Source organism: Leopardus geoffroyi, chromosome A3 (genome assembly GCF_018350155.1).
Source record: "Leopardus geoffroyi isolate Oge1 chromosome A3, O.geoffroyi_Oge1_pat1.0, whole genome shotgun sequence".
NCBI lineage: Eukaryota > Metazoa > Chordata > Mammalia > Carnivora > Felidae > Leopardus > Leopardus geoffroyi.
The window spans coordinates 139,440,804-139,461,947 of NC_059336.1; the positions used below are offsets into that span (position 1 = coordinate 139,440,804).

The following is a 21,144-nucleotide window of genomic DNA, read 5'->3' on the forward strand; positions in this document are numbered from 1 at the left end:
CGGAGCTGGGTGTGAGGGTCACTCGGACCTGCTCTGACACCACCCTCTCAATGGCTTTCTGTGGGAGAGGGCGTGTGTGATCGATGATAAATCTGTTTCCCATCTCTCTGCAGTTCCCGTGGAACCAGCCATACAGGAGCCCTTCAGGTTAGTACTCTGTGGGCACGATGTATCCCCAGAAGCCGTGTAGAGAACCCGTGCCTTTTAATGGGCACACCGCTCCCCTCCCGCCCCCGGTCTGTCGGCAGCTTGCTCCTACCCTGCTGCACTGATGGAGGCGACTCCCTGAGACCTGCTAAGAAAAAGTAGCCCTAATTGTCCCCTCCTTCCAGATTTGCCTCCTCTCCGTCCTTCTGCGTGCCCCTCCCCCGATGCCACCAAGCGCTCGGTCCCACCCGCCTGCAGCGAAGCCCCCATGTAATTACCTCTCTCCCGTTGCAGCTGTCCCACGCCGGGCTGTGACGGCAGCGGTCACGTCAGTGGCAAATACGCAAGACACAGAAGGTAACAGCCGCCTTTTTCACTACATACGGTCTGCAGTGGCTTGTTGAGGGACCCAGACCCAAGGACAAAAATGAGTGGGGGGTGTTCCTGGAAAAGAGATAGTGCTGTCTTCTCCTCCTCTCCTCTGCTGTGAATTCAGCCTTTGGTTTCCAGGGCAGGGTCTCAGAGGGTGGGCAGAATTCACGATAATACATAAGATGACACAAATTAAGAACAGCCTTAAACTCATTTTCCCACACACAGGGCACCTGCTAAGAGCCTCCCTCTGCCTCACTGGGACGGCTTCTTTGTCCGTGCCCACGTGTTCATTCTGGTAGCGGCAGGGTGGCAAGTCATGGATGGTAAATTAAAGTGTGACCTTCCTGATCCTTCTGGAGGAACTCAGCTTCCTGGGAAAGGAAGCCCAGGTGGGCACCTGGGCAGCTGCTGGGGGAGGTCCCGGCAGGAGATTAACGTCCAGGACAGATCACACTAATGAGACTTTGGGGCTTAAACGATTATATTACTCTTGCAAACACTGGAGTTTAGGTCCGTAACGGCACTGGGTGTGAACATCCAGGAGATCAGGTGGCTAGATAATTATTGCTAAAAACGCATCACAGCAGAATTGTATTGCACATCTAGGGCTGAGAGTCACGATGAGATCAATCTTTAGATTTACTTTTCCATAAGGAATTTCTTCCCTGTGCTATTAATGCAGCTTTACCTTTCAAGGGAAGGTTTCGGTCGTGAGGAGTTGGAGATGTTTACAGGCTAGAATAAATTTTTAGCTAATTTTTCACAAATTAGGCTGCGAGGACTAAGGTCGTTCATCCTAACAAACCATCAAGAAGGAAGCCCACGTAATGAAAGCTCAGACCCTCGACCAGGTGTGCCTGAAACACCTCAGGGTGACCCTGCCTGCGCTGCCCTACGTTTCATTTCCTCTTCAGCTGAACATTGATTTATGGGTGAAATCAAGCAATTATTTTGATTGTCCTTCAGTAAAATCAAGGGGAAAATTACAAATTACTCCCCAAACCCCCATGCTAGCATCTAAGGAGACGGGGAATTTTTAACCAGCATCCATGATGAAATGGTTATCAGACTTCTCTATATACCAAAGGAACGACAGGTCGTTTCTAAGGGAATCTGGCCATTTAAGACCTAAATTCAATTTATCCTATTATTATTGTTATTGTATATTATAGTAAATTACTGAGTATGTAAGTTAAATAATTAGTTTACTTAAAGTGTGTTATTTTATTTTATAAGAATTTATTTTGTAAATTCTTAATCTAAAGGTTTTTAAAACCACATTGATTATGTTTTCAATGAAAAACAAGTTAGCAAGCCATGAATGAAATCGAGGTTTTCCCTTATTCCTCTCTTGATTAGTCAATAGTTAAAATTTATCATACTGTTACCGGAAGGAGTGATTACATTTGGCTAGAAAGTTTGAATTCGATGTTAGCTAGACAATTCATCACCACGGTTTTTCAGGAAAACCCATGACGTTTCCAAAGAATCCTCTGAAACACATTCTTACCCAAGGCGCATCAAGCGGTGCGTCCGCGTCCCCACGTGACATGGGCGTGCACACCTGCCTGTGAGGTCTCTTTCCCCGCGTGCGCAGAACTTCGGCGCTTAGCTTGGGGGTGGCCTCAAGACCGCCAGCCTGCATTTTCCTCTGGGACACGACGCGGGTGTGAGCACAGAGCGTGCGAATCTTCCAGGAGTGATGGGGCCGGCACTTTAGAGAAGGGTCACGGAAACATCCAATTTTAGACAATTTTTCAACCCATTTCTAATTGAATTTAAAATAATGTCATAATGTTTATCACAAGTCATAGTCTACGTAATTGTTAAAATTTCTAACATTTTGGTAGAAATAGTTAATGTGGTGGCGGCAGACGAAGGACTTTCCTCCAGCACCACGGCGCCACGAGTCAGCGAGGGGCATTGGACAGATTACTGAACATTTAGGACTTCGATTTCCTCAGTTTTTGAATGAGATACTTACAGACTTTGTTGTGTAGAACTAATCACCATTGAGAACTCATGTGACCACATAAGCCGCTTCTCGACAACACTGTCAGGGCTGTCCATTTTATTTTTGATGTCTATATGTTGTCAATAATTCTCTACGATGGTAGACACACAATGTTACATTAGCATCAGGCGTGCAGCACAATAATCTGACAGCTCTATACGTTGGGCTGTGACCATCACAAGTGTAGTCATCACCTGTCCCCGTGCGACACCGTTACAGTATCGCCAACCGAGCTCCCTGTGCTCTGCCTCTCATCCCCATGACTCACTCATTCCATGACCAGAAGCTGTGTCTCCTCCTTCCCTTCACCCGTCTTCCCCTTCCCCACCCCCATCCTCTGGCAGCCACCAGTTCGTCCTCTGTACGTAGAGGTCCGATTCTGCTTTTTGTGTGTTTCTTTGGCTTTTTTTTAGATTCCCCATACGTATTTGCCTTTCTCCGACTCATTTTACTTAGCATAATACCTTCTTTTTATGGCTGAATAATATTCCTACATATATATATACACATACCACGTGGTTTTTCTCCACTCACCTACCAAGAGACACTCGGGCTGCTTCCACATCTTGGTGATTATAGCTAATGTTGCAATAAACATAGGGGTGCATAGAGCTTCTCAAATTAGCGTTTTCGTTCCCTCTGGGTAAATGCCTAGTACTGAAACCACTGGATCATAGAGTAGCTCTGTTTTCAGTTTTCTGAGGAGCCTCCACCCTGGCCTCTGGTGCTGCTGCACCAGTTTGCGTTCCCGCCAACAGCGCACGAGGGTTCTTTCCCCACCTCCTTGCCAGCACTTGTTTCTTGCGTGGTTGATTTTAGCCATTTCTGACAGGTGTGAGGTGATATCTCATTGTAGTTTTGATTTTCATTTCCCTGGTGATTATATATTACCGGTAATTTTTAACTAAGGGATGACATTTGAACTACTTAAACCGAAAAGGTGCTTCTCGTAGTAGATGAGACTCATGTATACATTAACATCTTGTGACTGGTGTTATTTCAAATCTGTAACATTTCAATTATTTCTGGCTTTAAAAGATTCCCTGCTACCGAAGTCTCTCCCCTCTGACAGGTGTTTATGTACATAAGTGACTGCACGCACCCCACAGCCCGGGTGTGGCCCTGACCTCCGTACCCACAGCACGGGTGTGGCCTTGACTTCTCTGCTGTTCCATCCCCAGCGAGACCCAGCCTCTTCCAGTGTGACAAGAGTGGCAGCCTGGGTCTTGGTTCTGATGAAATTACCCACCCTTTTGGTATTTTAGCAACATGATATTCAGGGAATGTATTTTCATTTTATTAGGGATATAATTTCATTTTATTCGTATATCTTGTCAGTTCGTAGTCAAGTAAAAAGGTACTTTAGTATGTGGACACATCTATTTATTTGAACACGCGGAAAGTAATTTGAGGCAGGTGTGGGAAATCTATACTATGCTTGAACAAAAGACAGTCTGTTCATGGGTATGTTTTTATTTTCCCTTAAGTGTATTTCTTTATTTTGAGGGGAAGGGGAGGCAAAGAGCAAGACAGAGGGAGAGAGAGAGTCCCAAGCCGGCTTTGTGCTGTCAGTGCACAGCCTGACATGCGGCTTGATCTCATGAACTGTGAGATCTTGACCTGAGCTTCAGTCAGACGCTCAACCACCTGAGCCCCCAGGTGCCCCCACAGGCATTTGTTTATGTTCACGGGTCATAAACAGTCTGAAGTAGCTGGTAAACACGCGTGCAACTCTGCACAATTAAAAGTTGGATCAAAGATGTAAATCAGGAAGAACGTGAGGGAAACAGGAACAGACTTTTACCAGAAACCCAGGATGTATCAGGGGTTTGAACAGAGCATTGCGTTTTGTTCTGAGTCTTTGGGCAGCCGAAGCAAAAATGGGAAAAAAGAAAGACAGAGTTCCACTACCTGGTGCAAGTGGTACATCAGTCCCTTAGTGCCGGAGGTAAACACATCTGAATTGCCATCCAGTGACCAGCAGGGATCCAGGCTCAGTCAACACTCTGTGCCCTGGAAGACAGAATAAGGACCAGGCCCCTCATGAAGCTAATCAACATCAGAAATGTTTCTCTTCAGAAGCATCGTTAGTATCTGGACACATGAGTCTGACTTCTGTTTTTCCCACCTGAGGTTTCATGTTACCACCATACAAGTGTGACAAAAACACTACGGACTTGGCAATCAGGGAAGAAATAATTCTCCTGTTATGAACCAGGGCACTAACATAGCCTCTTCTGTATGCAGTGAGCTGACCTCTTCCTTTGGACTCACTGTCACACAGCCTCACATGTGGCTCAGTGAATTCTGCCTCCCTGAGTGCATACGACTTTTCTTAGAGATACTTACAGGTAGCTAGAGACCCTTGTGTATCTCAAACATGGGTCCGACTACGGGGCTTCTCTGTAGATGGGAAAACTCACTTCTTTTTCAATGTTTATTCATCTTTGAGAGAGGCAGAGCATGAGCAGGGGAGGAGTACAGAGAGAGGGAGACACAGAATCCGAAGCAGGCTCCAGGCTCCGAGCTGTCAGCACAGAGCCCGACGCGGGGCTCGAACTCATGGAGTGTGAGATCATGACCTGAGCCGAAGTCGGACGCTCAGCCGACTGAGCCACCCAAGTGCCCCAAAACTACCTATCTTAAGTGGGTTTTCCAAAGTCTTAGATGCCCAAGTTCAGGGACAGGAGCTTCCTGAGCCCCCTCTGCTCTCCTCCGCATCACCTCCTTTCCCAGAGTGTAAGCATGTGAGACGCCCATGGGTGAAAAGCCACTGGTTTCCCATGTGTCCACAGCTATCTCTGCGGTGGGAAGGTGGCAGAGAAAATGGAATGTGTGGAAGCCACACCCTTGGAATTCAGGAAGTTGCTGGCCCGTGAATGTGTTGGCGGAGAAGGGGCCAGGCCAGGTGGGAAGTGTGTGGACGTCGCCAAGGCCCACGGAGGGAGCAACACCACCGCGCAGGGTGTCTGTGGCTGCTGAGCCTGACCCTGGAGCTGGCGGGGGCACCTCAGACTGGACGTCCCCCCGGCCAAAGATGGACATCTCAAGGAAGGGTGGGGACATGGTGACAAGAAGCCTCACATATGACTTCTTATGTAAAATCATTGTGGCCGCTCAGCCACACGACGGAGAGATGTGGTTATTAATCCAGAGCTTTGCAAGAACGGATACTAAGATAGGAGCAAAATGCCAAATGTCAAAGCATTTCTGCAAAAAATCTACTTACAAACATTTAACGAAGATTGAAAACTCTGCTGCCTTATATTCACAATGCATGTTTTTTCTCCGCCTGTTGATATGAAATATTGTTTGTGTTAAAGCAAAATAATGTTTAGAAAGGGGTATATCTCTGTAAGCTAAATTTATTGTCAAAATTATGGTCAATTTACTATTCTTAAAGTTTTTAGAAATTTCACCAATGCCAATTAGAAATAGGAATGATAAAAAATATATCAATATCTATTGCAGATTAATACTAACCAGTGTAGAGGAATTTGAATCGTAGCCTTTTCTGTAATAGTTATGTACATCCTGGAACATTTGGAATTGTTGGATTCTTTCTGAATAGCGATTGTTGTATGAGCCTCTAGTGAGAGAGACAGAGAGACAGAGTAAACCCCTAACTTGGATTCATTCCTCACTCATCTGTTGTGTGACCTCTCCGGATTTCTTTCTGAAATTTAGTAGATTTCATTTATATTTACCCTTCACTTCAGTTTTTAAAAGTATGTGTTTGTTGGGCATAAGGTTCTGATGGAATATTTGACCTGAAATCTACCTTCAGAGTCTTGCCCACTCAACAAGCACCCAAAAGCTAGGTGATGGGTATCAGTATCATATTTCAATCCTCCCCAATTTAGAAAATTCTGAGTCAAGTCAATTGATCTTGAAACTTTAAAATTAAAAGCTCCAAATGGTAGCTTTCCTTTTTCATTAGAAAAGTATTGGATTCTCTCTGGCTTGTTGTGCACATTCCGTATTCATATTTTTTTCCCATCTCGTATACCTCTGCACCCGCCAGTGTGATTGCCATGGCGGCAGCCGCGGGTGAATAATTGCCTGTCTTCACTGGAGCTTGTTCTGGAGCTGAAGTCGAGGGCTTGCTTCCTGATGTACGCATGCCTCATTTGGATTCTGCCAACAGCCCGGGGGCTGTATTATTCATGCCTTGGCAGAGAGCACTCACTAAAAGCCTTGGAACAGAGCCAGGTACTGGCGAGAGATAGTGGAGTGGAGCATTGCAATGTGCAACGGAGAAGAGCATCTATAATCCAAAAAAAAAAAAGAAGAAGAAGAAGAAGAAAGAAAGAAAGAAAGAAAGAAAGAGAACAGGAGGAAGAAACAGGGAGGAAGCAGAAACAGGGATCCCTGCACGTCCCTTTTACCCATTTCACAGACAGAAATTTCATTTGCATTAAAATAAAACACCCCAGCATAATTGCGTTTTTTTCTAACTACGCTTGAAAGTTTGACACAATTTTCCACGTTTAATTGCAAAGCTGATTTTAATTAGTAAGGGCCTGCATGTGAAAAATGAAGATTCACTCGGGTGCGTGGGGCACACTGCAGTGTTTGCTGAATGCTCTAATTAACGTATGGATGCCATACAGCAGGGCACGCCGTGGGACGCTTATGAAAAATTCTGTGCACGACGCCACTCAGCCAGGCTATCGGTGTTTTACTTCACGAACCCGCAAGAATCAAGAACTCCCCCCTCGTTCTTTATGAGCCGTCATTGTGCACGCCATCACCCCATCCGTGAACCCTCTGGCACGCCTCTCCTTTTTACCGTTCGTCACTGGCATTATAAACCAGAAGTCAGGGCATATATGTTTTAATATCAATTTGGTAGCTTGCACGACGGTACGGGGGGCAGAAATTTGGAGATCTGGGGACTTATTTGTATGGAGTAGAATCAAAGCAAGAGGGTTCCCGGACTCGCCACTCACAGCTTATTATTAGTTGCATGTGTGCAGACAGACGAAATGCAGGCACGGTCCTTTCAGACCGAGACGGCACTTAACCTTTATTGTCACAATACATCCTTTATTTGAAAAAATAAATAAATAAATACAAAGCTCCCTGGCCGTTATCCTGGAAAAGCAGTCTGCCTGCTGCCTGTAGTACGTCTGCCCAGATGGCCAGGTCTCTGGCCGTTGCCTGTTTCATTATGTATCTTAGAGCTCAGCGTGACTGATTCGGCGCATTTAAATCTGAAACACAAAACACGTAACGCATTTGGGGCACGCTTTTGATGTTGACGAAGTTCTATATATGTTTCCAATAATTCCACATTCACAGAGAAGGAACTTGGGCATTTTCGGGCAGTTACTAACGTCCGTAAGCATACCCGTGGTGGACACTCGGTGGCATTCACAGTCCGGATTGGTCAAGTCTAGACGTAGCATTTATAAGCTGGCTCTCGTTTCTTGACTAATGATGAGAATATATAAACATGGCTTTGAAACGTCAACAGAGTGTTTACTCCTCAGAAATTGGCGGGAACGACAGGCATCACCTCGGGTCCTCCCCAAGTTCAGTTCTGACCGCCACCACGTGCACCGGGATGACGGCAGCCGCTTTCTCCATGGGATGCGAGGACAGGAGGGTTCCTGAGGTCGGGGGTGCTGAGCCACTGTGGGACCCACAGTGCTGACAACTCTTCCCCCTGGGACGGGAGGGGCCAGGGTCCCCCCGCTGCGAGGTGCACGTCCCCACACGAGAGCTTGCAGGCGGGGGGAGAGGGGATCTCCGGGCGGGGGACCCCCCACCAGATTTCAGCGTGCACACGGGTGAGGATTCCAGGAGGGGCTCCCAGCGCCCAGAATCTGTTTCACAATGAACGGTTTGGGGGGAACCGCCCGGTGAGCCCCACTGTGTGCCCGTTCCTTAGATCCGTGTTGGAGAGCAGTCACACTGTGCTCACCCGTACCCACACCCTGAGGACCCTCGTGAGGACTCCCTTCTCCCCGTTCTCTGATCTCGTGTCCCGAAGAGAAAACGGTGTGTCAAACATCAGACCCCAAGACCCGATTGAAACCGTACCCTCTTCCTGCCTGAATTAGCGAGAGACGGAGGGAGGAAGTGCTCACTTCGCGGTAACGCCGCTTTCGTTCAGTGAGATTTTAGTGCTTTTGTGTGAAAAGTTTCTGTGTGACTAAGTATGTCGCCAGCTGCAGTAAATGGAAAACCCTCGTCCGACGGGCTTACAAAATGCAGAATTAACTGTCCCACGTAAACTGGAAACAAAGAGCCTCCCTCCCTCAGGGGCTTCTGCCCCGTCACCGGCCCCTCTGCTGCAAAGCTCTCCCGAGTCACGGGACAGAAGACACCGGACGGGTCACTTCTAGGACCTCGAGGAAACACAAGGGGGAACTTTCCGAGAAGCTGCCAACACCATCCTCTGTTCCAGTGCTCCAGCTGGGTCTCCAGCCACCTGCGAGCCCTCCCTGGTCGCCCTCCTGACTGTCGGGCCCACCCCTGGAGCTGGAGGCGGGGTCAGTGCCCCTAAGGCAAGGGTTCTCAAAGTAGGGTTCCGTGACCTGGAACATCAGTGCCACCTGGAAACCTTCTGGGAAGCCAGCACGTGCTTGGGCCCCACTCCAGACCTGCTGGATGAGACGCCGCGGAGGGGGCCCCGCGGTCTGGGATCCTGATGCTCCCTGAGTCGGACAACCGCTGCCCAAGGAACAGGTCTGTGTATACAGAAGGCAGGCACCTGGTCAGAGGGAGACTTCTTCTGGGTAGAAGCATCTAGCAGGAGCGGGTACGAATCTGAAAAATCTCGGGTGGTGACAAAGGCCGCGCCCCGAAGACCCCAAGTGCCAGAAGCTGCCTCACAAATCTGTCCTCCTCCCCTCTCCCGGGTGGGGGGAGGCCTGGGAACGTCTCGGTCCCAGCCGGACAGACTTTGGCGGACGCGAGGCCACAGGCTGGCACCCCACCTCACAGACTTCAGCCCTGCCTGTGACCGTGAAGTGGCCCCGGCATTTCCCAGGAGCTGGGGAGGAGGGCTGTCCCCCCAGCAGCCCCAGCCATGCCCCCGTGGTGCCTCCATGACCTTCGCTCCCCAGGCCTCCCTGTGGCCGTGAAAGACGACTCCCAACTGGGGACAGGGCCGTCCTGCATCTGGCTCTCCTCCCACGGCGGAATCAAGGAAGTGGGCCTGGTTGGGAAGGGGTCAGGGCAGACCAGGCGGCCTCGCCAGGCTCAGCCCCGTCCCGGATTGGGACCCCCCCCCCAGAGCCATCTCCGGGCATCGTGTTGCACTCACGGGTGGGGTCCAGGGACTCAGGGCTGCTCGGAGCCCCCTCCACGCCCTGGGCCAGGGTGCCGTCTGAGAGCCAGGCGCTGCAGCCGCCTGGCCGTTTCTGCCCCATGGCCTTGGCCCGAAAAGAGCGCGGCAGCCAGGAGCACGCAGGGATGCAGGGCCCGGGCGGGCGGGCTGGGGGGAGAGCCGGACGCACCCTGGAGACTGCGTGGAGCCTGACTCGGACAGGCGTGCCTGGGCCCCGGCAGTCTCCGTCGAGCCCTTGTGGGCTTAGAATGGACCCTCAAGATAAACGCACCTTCCCTTTCCCGCTAAGGGAGAGTGCTGCACTCCATTTGTATGATTCAACAGACTTTGAAAGATCCACTCGTTGTAATTTAGTGGCCACTCTCCGGGCTGTGAATATTACCTAATGCTATATTTAACATCGCCAGGGATACGCTTCACGTACAAGTGGATGCATTTCCTAAAACTCCAGGGAGCGAGAGCAGGGAAATGAGCATCTTGGAAGAAATTCCACTCGTCAATAATGCATAACGATTCAGGGATGCGCCCGAACCTCTTTGTGAACCCCTCGGCCAGCGCAATGGCTTGTGAGTGGAGAGTCTGTGCTCCCCCGAGAGCAGGGGGGCAGGACAGGCTGGAGGGGAGCGGGCCCAGCGGTGCCGTGTGCTTCTCCAGAGAGCAGCTGAGCTAAGAGGGCGGGAGGCAGAGGCGCCATCCGGGGAAGGGTCCGCCAGACGGCAGTCCTGGAGTAGAGGCCTCCACCGCGGGTCGTGCGCACTCGGTCTCGTGGATGCTTCCGGTCCCTGCTCACGCAGGCCTGGCCCGTCACGTGGAGAGCAGCTACTCGGCATGGGGTCAGGAACAGAGACTCCGTCCTGGTGGGGCCACATATGGGCACAGGCCCCTCCTCGTGTCTTCTCGATTCACCCCCTCCCGGCGGGGGCCCAGGGGTGGGGACAGGCGGGGTGGGTGCCGACGGAGTTCTCTCCAAGGACAGGTGGCTAAAGGAGCCACAGGCCTCACAGGTGGGACGCAGCGTGGTGAGACGGTGGCCGCCAAGAAGGGTCCTGGCCAGCAGACATCCGGAATGCCGCTGTAGCCCCTCCCCCCTTCCCTACGGGAAGCCCCTGTAATGCCTGTAACAGTAACGACAGCGGCAGGACTATTCGAGAAGCACTTTATAGGGGCGCCTGGGTGGCGCAGTCGGTTAAGCGTCCGACTTCAGCCAGGTCACGATCTCGCGGTCCGTGAGTTCGAGCCCCGCGTCGGGCTGTGGGCTGATGGCTCAGAGCCTGGAGCCTGTTTCCGATTCTGTGTCTCCCTCTCTCTCTGCCCCTCCCCCGTTCATGCTCTGTCTCTCTCTGTCCCAAAAATAAATAAACGTTGAAAAAAAAAAAATTAAAAAAAAAAAAAAAAAAAGCACTTTATAGTTTACAAGTCCTGGGCCCATGGGTGGTGGCACTGGCCACCAGCACAGCTCCGTGGTCCTGGGCTGCTGTCCACACCCGGGTGGACTTCTGTCCCCTCCAGCGCCAGCCCCTCCTGCGAGGCGGGCATGACCTTTATCGGGGACACTTCTTAAGTTATCCTAGATCGACTTCTAATACACGAAAAGAAGGGGGTGTGGCGCAGGCTGAGAAGAGGAGAATTTGGGGGGGGGGGCTTTCACAGCCCTTCCCCAGCCAGGATGCGCGTCCGGTGGCTCTCGTCCCCACCCGGGGCCATCGGGGCACTGGGGGTCACGGGGCACGCGGCACGGCGCCTGGCACCAGGTCTGCAGGGAGGGACCGTGCACACGCAGGGCTCCGCAGTCTTTGAAACGCTTCCGAACTTGGAAAGATAAAAAGGGGTTAGCTTTTCAGATGCTCTTAACTGACTCTCCAGGGGCCTCTGTTCACCAGAGAGGCTGAAGGGAGTCAGAGTGACTTAGAGTAAAGGACGGAAATGGGGACAGCCTTCTCTGAGTATTGATTGCGTTATGGTCACTGCGTGACATCTGCCCCGGACGTCCACACTGCTGCTGGGTTTTTCCTTTGATTTTAATGCATTTTTGCTGTTTATTCAAATCAGTCTCAGGATTTCAATTTGTATTTCTTTCTTTATTTTCACTGAACATTATAACATGAGCCTTTTCCTATATCAGTGAAGACTTTTATTTTGACTTTCATGGCTGACTTCCAACTCCACTCTTATTGTTAGAAATAATTTAGTTTTTTGAAACTTTCTCGTGTTATGAAAAACGTGTGATAAGTATCTTTACAGAGAGCTTTTTACGCCTTTGATTCTTCGGTGTATGTTGTCATAAGGAGAAGCGTGGGGCTGGAGAGCAGGAAAACAGGAACTGTTCTTTTAAGTTTCTTTCAGCCAAAGGAATCTTCGTACGTTCCCACCAGCAGAAGGATGCGATGTTACCCCATTGCACACAATAGGGGATGTAATTGTTTCTAAAATACTTCCTTGTTCTTGGAAAAAGAGTTATAGTATTTGTGAAAGGATCCATTTTTAAAAGATTGATCATTATTTTCAACGGTGCCTTTTCCGGACAATTCCGGACAATGGCATGCTTAGCCATGAAAGCCACGCTTTCTTCTTGCCTGAGAATGATCGCCCTTAGCGTTTGGGCGAGCTGGCCCCCCAGACCGCTCCTCCCTCCCACAGCCTAGGACAGTGTTTTCCACAGCCGGACAAAGGCAGAGGGGCCGATGCTTTGCGCCAGGCAGAAAAGGACTCACCTTCTCCTCTCTGTCATGGTCACCCAGCTCACCCCTCCCTGCCACCAGCCCAGCCTTGAACGGCAAGCACGGGATTCAGAAGAGGAGCCAGGTGACCAGACAACAAAGCCTGAAGCCCAAGTGTGTCTGTGCAGGGACAGGGCACACGAGAAAGTGGAAAGTCACCTTGACCTCCTCAAGGCGCATCCACAGGCGCACCTGTCGTCGCCTGAGTTTCTTGGAGGCGCCTTCCCCCCGAGTCCTTTTCCTGCCACCCTGGACACAGCACCAGGCCCCGGGCGTCTCTGTGCTCCCATCAGCCGACGAGTGAGCAGGACCCCCCCCCCCCCCCACCAATGCCGCTGCATTTTAACCTTGAGCTGGTGAGCGTGCCCAGACACATTCCTTTCGGTCTGTCACGTGTCTTCATGATTTAACTTCAGGAAGATTAGAGAATCTTCTTCTTGTCACCAGTTGCAATGCCAAAGGACAGCAAGGCAACCACTTAAATTGTCCTGGCTTCATTTGTACAGAGAAGGGAGGACAGGGCGTGAGCTTGGTCCCCTCCCTGTGCTGCGTCTCCATGCTCGGGACTGATAGTGATCTATACCCGCCAAACACTTGGGGACAGCCCCGTTCACCATGACCCTATCATTCCATCATTCCATGCACTTGGATAAACTCTGGCCAAACGTATCCCTTCCTGATGGTGAGAGCTGATCTGGTGCGTGGGAGGCCGACCCTGGACTGCTCCTGCTTCTGGCCGGTCGCTGCAGGCTCCGGGATGGCCTCCGTCCCTTTGTACAGACAGGGCTACCAGTGACCAGAAGGCTGGTTAACTTAGTCTTCTGGAAACTGACGGTACGTGAGATCCCACAGTTGTCTCCATCGAGTTACTGGAGTAAATCGTGTAAGCCGGCAGTGTTCCCAGCACAGGGACTGATGGCGAGTTAGCACGCCCAGGCCTGCCCCCGACCCCCGTGGCCTCGGGCCCCAGCCTCCTTGACAACAGGGTTCTTGCCTCGGACACCCACGACCAGCCTCACGTAAGCCTTTCGCACGCACGGCACCCGCTCCCTGGATGCCGTGCGCCCCGCAGGCTGGCACTCGGCCTTCAGCCCTGACGCCCTGAAACCACCAGCAGTTTTAATCCCTTCGCGCGGGCTGTTTTTATCTTTATATCACTCACAAATGTATAACTCTACAGAACAGATCTACTTAAATTATAAATTGTCATCTGTTTTCTCCTGAAAACAAGAAACACTGTGGAGTACTTGGAGAGCATTTTCGTAGATTACCTTTTTCCACTGCTGCCGTTCCGGGTGTGAACACTGCACAAAAATGTCTTTAGATTTTAAAACGATCAGAATTCAGGCGGGCGACAGGCGTAGAGATTCCACCCAGGTGAGTCCTTCTCCCGCTCCTGCCGCCACCCCGGGGCCTCTGCAGGTTATGAGAGGCTCCCACACGTTGCGCATCTTTGTGCCGCTGCTGGGAACCCACCCCGACGGTGTGGCTGGGGCGAGCTGCTGGGGGTCCGGCGAACCTTTTCTAGGGCAGCTGCCCTTGGCCGCAGCCCCGGGACACACGCACCGAGGAACCGGGCGGACAGACAGACATCAGCACAGCGCCGCGAATGTCATCCCGGGAGCAGGGACCCAGCAGGGGCAAGCAGATGGACGGGCTGCATTTCCAGCCCGACGCAAGGACTCTGCCAGTCGCTTCCTCCAGAAATCACAGGGCTCGTAGGGAGCGGCCTAGAGGCAGGGGGCGAGACCATGTGACGTCACGGACTGCTGGAGGGACGCCCCGTGATGCTGACGGCCGAGGGCTCGCTGTCCAGCAGAAAGGATACCTGGAGGGGAGTAGGGGGGACGCCTCCCGCCCTGGGAGCAGCCGTGACCTGTGTTGTGCGGCACTGACAGGGAGGCACGCGTCCAGAGGTGCGGATCGCGGGGCCGTGGCCCGGGGCTGCCGGAGGAGGAGGCTGGGACGACACAGGCGTGCCCCCGGAGACCCGTCTCCAGCCGCGGGCCTGGCTTTCCACACGAGCTCTGCCGTGCACCCCAAAATGCCTGAACAGGAGGCCACGTCACTTTCAATCTCTTTCGTTCGCTTATAAACGCACCGGGCGCTGTTCCTGGTTACCTTCACCTAAGAAATGACTTGGACACAGATGTCCAAATGTGACATTTTGGAATTGGAAGTTGGAAGACTTTTTGTTGTTGTTGTTTTGTCCCAGCTCTGGCTCCAGCTACCAGAAGGGTCTGGAACAACTCACTTCACCTCCCGGCAGGTGGGAGACACAGATGGACACCAAACCCCCGGTTCAGCCCACATTCCGCCTCGGCCACTGCCCGACGGCTCTCACTTTGTGCAAGGAGTGGTCACGACCCTCTGAAGACCGGGTTCCCTTCTACACGTCAAACACGTGTCACCAATGCCAACCTCGCCAAGCGCATGCTTGCACACGCCCCTCCATTATTGCCGCGTCTGCCCGTGTGGAAACTTTGCTTCCCAGACGGATGGCCCTCCATCCCTGGGACAGAGCCTCTCCGTCCGCCTCGCCACGGGCCCCCTTACAGCGCGGGCTCCCCGTGGGCCCTCACTACACGCCTGCAGAAGGGAAGCTACCGGCGAAATGCAAGACCCTGAATAAGGGAAACGGTCGAAAAACAGAGCGACTTCTACATGTGAGCAGATGACACTGCCTCGGTTTACCGTCCATAGTAAGACACTGTGCCCTTTCCCGGAGGAAGGCCCAGGGGCACCACCCAGATGCTAACTGCCTCTGAACCGAGCGTCAGGAACTTGCTGTGCGTGTTGGAGCACATCCCAGGGAGGAAAGCACCTCTCCCCACAGCACCTGCTCCTCCCTGTGGAAACACACGTAGGACACAGCGTCCCCGGTGCCGTAATGGAGTCACGTCGAGGGACAGTGGGACAGAGGAGCGTGGACGCACCCTCCTGGGCTGGTGGGTGCTCCCGAGGGGAGAGCCTCCCACCGGCGAGCGAGGGGGACTGCGGTGCTTGGGCAGAGGGAGGCAATGCGGGATGAGGTCTGGCCCGTGGGGAAACTCCACATTTTCGTTCACTCGTTCAGCCTGCCGGCCGGGCGGCGAAGCTAGCGTTTGCGCCCCTGCGACGAGGTAGCCGCGTGCTGAGCGCCGAGGCCCCCGGCCACCAGGGTGGGCGGCTCTTCCGGTGCCCGGGTGCGGACTCGGAACGCAGGGGCGGCCGCCCACCAGGTAGCCGAGGCCCAGGACGGGGCAGCGCCAGGGGGAGTCAGCCCTCAAAGGGGCAGGTGGGGCAGGGGGCCGGGAGCCCAGTGAGGACAGAAAAGCAAGTTCCCCGCGGGGACCGAGGCCGTCCCCCAGGGCAGGGGTGCGGAGGACAGCAGGTGAGGGGCCTCCCGTGTGCCGACAGGAAGAGGTCGGAGCCCCAGCTTCAGGATGGCGTGCGGGACAGGAGCAGACATCGTGAGCCGAGACTGCGGTCAGGAGCAGGGTGGAGAGTGAGGACAGCCTGCGGACGGGGCCAGATGGGGGGAGGTGGGGAAGGGCCCAGCGTGGCCTCGGGGCAGCGGTTCCCAGGTGCGCGGCCCAGGACCGGCCGGGGGACCGGAGGAGGCGCCAGGGTCAGTGCAAGTGTCCACGCCGCTGGGAGCATTTCTGCCGTGACGTCAAAGCCTTGTGGAGCGAGGGGACTCTGGATGCACCTGCGGCCTGGCGTCCTCGCACGCTGGCCAGAAGGCTCTCTCGCCCCCAGGGAGCTGGAGACACTGAGCTCGGGGCCCAGGGACCAGAGTCGTGCGCCGGCTCCGGGCTCAGTCCTCCCCACCTGCGCCCCGTGCCCTTCTCTGGTGCGTTTCGTTTCCAGCTCAACGGAAATCTGACGGCACTGAGGTTCTGGGGTTCAGGGGTGGCTCACAGAACCCACGCGGCCCAGGAAGCGGAGCTACGTATGAGGGTCCTTCCGCTCGCCGCAAAGGCGCAGGGAACAGATCCGGTGATGCTCAGAGCACGGGGACTTGCAGGCGGCCGCTCGCTAGCCCAACCGCCGTTCCCAGTTTAGCGATTCCGGCCTGTGTGGAGGTACCTGAGGGCAGATGCCCCTTGTAATGGCGGGCCTGTCCCACGTGTGACACTGACTCGCGTCTGGGGCACGCGGGCATCTTTCAGAAGGTAAGCGAGCACATCCAGGTGGGCGGCCCTGCTCGGCCCCTCGGCGCTCCCACGTGCGGCAGGGTCACTGCCCTCGCCGGGGGCAGGAAGCCAGTGGGGCCGCACCACCGGGTCATCGCGTGCGCACCCCGCCGGCCTGCCCGGCACAGAGCTCACCGGCTCATCTGCTGGCGGCCTACGTTTTCTTATCACGATGCGGCGGAAGGACCAGAAGTAGCGAAGCCCGTCCATTGTTCTCAGCCAGCGGCGAGAGACTGTTTTTATACGAGAGTCATTTCCGGAGAAACGGAATTACTCTGGGTTCTCCGCCTCCAGCCAAAGGCTGACCGGCCTGCTGTGGTCCCGGAATCTGACGTCCCCGCTCGGGGAGTCCTGGGCCCGGCCTCTGCAGGGACCGTTCTGAGACCGTGCAGTGGACAGCCAGGACTGTCAGCCAGCCCCCTCTGCCCTCTCCCAGCCAGCCTTCAGACGGCAAAGCCCTTGACCCGGGAAGCGCCGGATACAGGCAGAGGCGGGGTCGTCTGGCCTCAGGCTTCTCCCTCGGGGCTGCCACTGGGTCAGGGCCACGTGGTGCTGTGTGCGGCCCAGGGAGCCCACGGGCACATCACGTTGGAGCCGCACCTCTGAACGGCCTGTGGGATCCGGCCTTTTGGCTTCGGGTTCTGGTTTTTCTGCTGTTTGCTTTTCTTGCAATAAGTTGATGTCACGCTATTGACCTCTCTTGCCGTGTCTCAGCTTCTGGGAAACTCATCCCCAAGCAGACCCGTGCTATACACACCGGCCCTTACTCGTTTCTTTTCAGCGCTGGGGATTTTTACATTTTTGAGACTGTTATTCCAATAAAACATGTGAGGAACCGCGTTGACGTGGGAACTGGTCAAGGAAACACACGGGATCCTACAAGGAAGGGGCCTCAGCAACCTCCCGACCCCCTGGCCCGGCGAGAGTCTCACAGGGAACAAGGGCATCCCCGACACAGCCCCCTCGGTGCTTCCAGACCCCCAGACACACCTGGTCTGTGACCCCCGGCTCCAGACGACGCCTTTGAAAGTGCTGAGGATCTGATCGGTGCCTTCTTTTCGCAGACCCTAGTGAAGGACAGACCCACTCGTCAGTAAAGAGCTTTCTGCTCCCAGACTGGCATCCATTTCTGGAGCCAACAATCTCAGAACCTTTGCATTTGTACGACTAAGATTTACTTTTCTGCTCACAGGGAGGAGAGGTCGGCAGTTTGGAAAAACTTCCTGTCTCCTTACTGTTAAAAATGGAGACAGATTTAAGTGCCTCGCGGCAAAACCGTTTCCATTAACCCAGTATGGAGTCGGAGGCCAGTGCGCGCGCCTCTCCTGCGTTCCCCACGCGCGGCTCCCTCCTCCCCAGGCCCCAGCAGGGTGTCTGCACCATGCAAAAGCATGGTTTCTTTAAAAAGGAAACAAGTTCTACAACCCGGATGAGACCCTGAATGCAGTGAACTCGGCGGGCCCAGCTGCATCTGAAGAGGACTTCGGAAGCCTGTCCCCTTTGGAGGGGCAAAGTGCTGGGGGCGATGAGGAAGCCTCCTGCCCTTGTTAGCGCTCGTGGGGGACCCGCAGGGAGGGTTAGAGCCTTGCTACCAAAACATCCCGTGTCTTTCTGCAAACGAGCCAAGTGCTCAATAAAACAAACATAAGTAGGTAAACCACACCGAGGACTTACCCCAGCCACGTGTGCCCAGGAAGATAGTCCTCCTCCTTGTTGCCTCAACACATGAGCAGCTTCAAAGCAAGAGGAGAGAAGTGAGGACCGCCGTGTAGGAAGTTAGAGACAGAACTGCCTCACACACACACATGTGCGCACACACACACATACACACACACCCCAGGACCTCACACCCAAGCAAGACTCCCAGGGACACCACACCTAAATAAAGCAGTGTGATCGCACCGTGCAGCACGCCTCCCCCGCCGGCCACTTCTGCACATCCTTGCTGGCTGGGGACTCTGAAAGACCACAGCCAACAGCGCAGCCACACAGGGCACCCCCGTGTCCCCCGAGGGCACCTCCCTGCTCACAGAGACAAGCAAGCTGGAGGCAGACGGGACAGAGACGCCACATTCAGAGGATCCAGGAGAGATCCTGAGAGGAGGGGCACGGCGGAGGCCCCGAATTTGTCCTCAGAGCACCTTTCCCGTGAGATTCCACTCCGGCTCGTGTGAAACCAACAGGGTGCCCCCCGGCGCTTCTCACTCGGCTACCGTGGGCAAGCAGGCTGCCTGTCCCAGCAGCGAGCAGCCTGCCACAGGGGACGTGACGTCTCGTCGTCTGAGTTCAGGGAGGAGAGCAGGCGGTAGGAGGAGTGGCGGACCCACGGCCGCGCGTGTCGTGTTCTGTGACGAAGGGTCACCCGCGCGGGGACGTGGCTGCGCCACATACACACCCTGGGCCGGGTCGTGAGCAGGGCGGTCACGCAGTAAAGAAGCTGCCGTGTGCTTCCTCAGGCCCGGCACGCCTCCTGGACTTGGAGACGGAAACAACGGGAATCAACAGAGCTGCGTTCAGCTGAGAGGTCATCCGGCTCCGGGGGCGGAGCCCCAAACGCAGATGGATCTGGGGATAAGGTTGCTCTTCGGCAAAAACGTGCAGCGGCGACAGCTTGTAACTAACCATTGCCACAGACACTACAATCGAGGCTACGTGATGAAGAAAACATTCTTAAATCTTTGTAACGACCAGATTTTCAGGCTCATTATTTGTAGCCTGCTGGCGATGAAACCGTAGAGCAGCTTTTGAAAACCTACGTGGAGTAAAAGCTTATATATTTTGCTTATTAGAAAATGCATATTTAAGAAGCTTCAAATTTCTATCAAAGGCGTATCTTGCCTGGAGTGTGCATGTATGTGCGTGTGTGTGTGCACATGTGTGTGCTCGTGTGTACACGTATGCGCACGTGTGTGCACGTACACATTATGTGTTCGTGTGTGTGCTCGTTGTACATATGTGTGCACGCGTGTGCATATTATGTGTTCGTCTGTGTGCATGCGTGCATCTCATGCACGCTTGGTTACATGTGGGTGTGCGTGCATTTGTGCACTGTGCACATGTGTGCATGTGTGTGCATGTGTGCACTCATGTGTACGTGTGCGCACATGTGTGTGCATGCTTGTGTGTGTGTGTGCAGGCAGGCATTATGTGTTGCATGTGTGTGCACACGTCTGTGCATGTGTGTGCATTATGTGTTCATGTGTGTATGTGCATGTGTGCATATGTGCATCTCAGGCAAGCATTGTACATGCGTGTGCACGTGCTTGCGTGTGTATACATGTATGTGCACGTGGGTGTGTGTGGGTATGTGTGCATGTGTGTGAGCACATGTGTGTGCATGTTTGTATGCGTGCATGTGTATCCATGTGTGTGAGCGCGTGTGTGTGCGTGTGTGTGTGCATATGTATGTGTGTGCGAGCACATGTGTGTGCACGTGTGTGTGCATAAAATGTACATCTATGATAGACACGAGCCACGGACGTTCATATGCATCACCTGCATTCCCACACTAAATCCGTAAACAACTCAATCCCTCAACTACCGGAATTTTAAATACTTCGCAACTGAGCAATTTCCTACCAACCACGTGAAGACAAAGTATCGTGTCCTCCCGCGCCTGAAGGAGAATAATCTAGCGTGTATTTGGGGAAGAGACGGAAGGACATCTTTAGCCCTTTGTTTTATGCCTTTTCTTACGCGCTTGACCCCGGTGCCATCATGCAACTGGCATGCTTCTCAGTTCTCCCTGCATATCCTACTGACCGCGGCTCACGGAAGCTGGGACGGCCGCGTCAGTGTGACATATTTCACGTCTCCGGTGTGGGTGGCGCCAGGCGCCAAGTCTTCCTGCCGCATTAAGCGTTACCACGGCACTGAGTGCCCGTGGCGGTACCACGCGGAACAGCCACTCACTAACGGAGTTGTCACACTTGCCGCCTCAAGCGTTAAATTCCTCATCTGGACTAAATGCGGACCGGGTGGCCTCCGTGGCTAATGTTCCGTGTGACCTGGCGCCCTTCAGACCAAGAGGGCCGGCGTCAGCCTGTAAATGTTCAGAAAGACAAAGTTGAAGCTCCCGCGTTGTAGAGAGAAGCCGACGCCGGTATCTGCGTGCGCGGGTCTCTCCGGGGACGCCCTCCTCTGGCCAGTGCGGGCGGGATGCCTGTGGGCTGCGGAAGGGCCCCCCACGGAGGTGCTGCTTCTGGCTGGCGTCAGCCTCTACCGCGTGGTGCCCGACAGAAGAGCCGCTCGCAAAGTCTGGTCTGATGCCACCCCGCACGTCAGCCCGTGCACACCACTCAATCCCTGTGGCCTCGGTTTCTTCATTTTCTAGGTTGAAAGATGGATTTGGCGACTTCTAAGGCTTCTACCTCCTCCAGACCCTACCGCTCTGAGGGTGTTACCGTAGTCAGC

The 21,144-nt window shown here is 53.8% G+C and overlaps 1 protein-coding gene across 22 annotated transcripts in view; it reads left to right on the top strand.

The window, feature by feature from the left end:
- The window catches only part of MYT1L (myelin transcription factor 1 like), a 429,846-nt gene that overhangs the window by 286,344 nt on the left and 122,358 nt on the right, over nt 1-21,144 (top strand). For all 22 annotated transcript variants that reach the window (XM_045447886.1, XM_045447887.1, XM_045447890.1 and 19 more), the window contains 2 exons: nt 114-147; nt 442-504. In XM_045447886.1, coding sequence (XP_045303842.1) covers nt 114-147; nt 442-504 — 97 coding nt within the window. The remainder of the gene's footprint in view (nt 1-113; nt 148-441; nt 505-21,144) is intronic.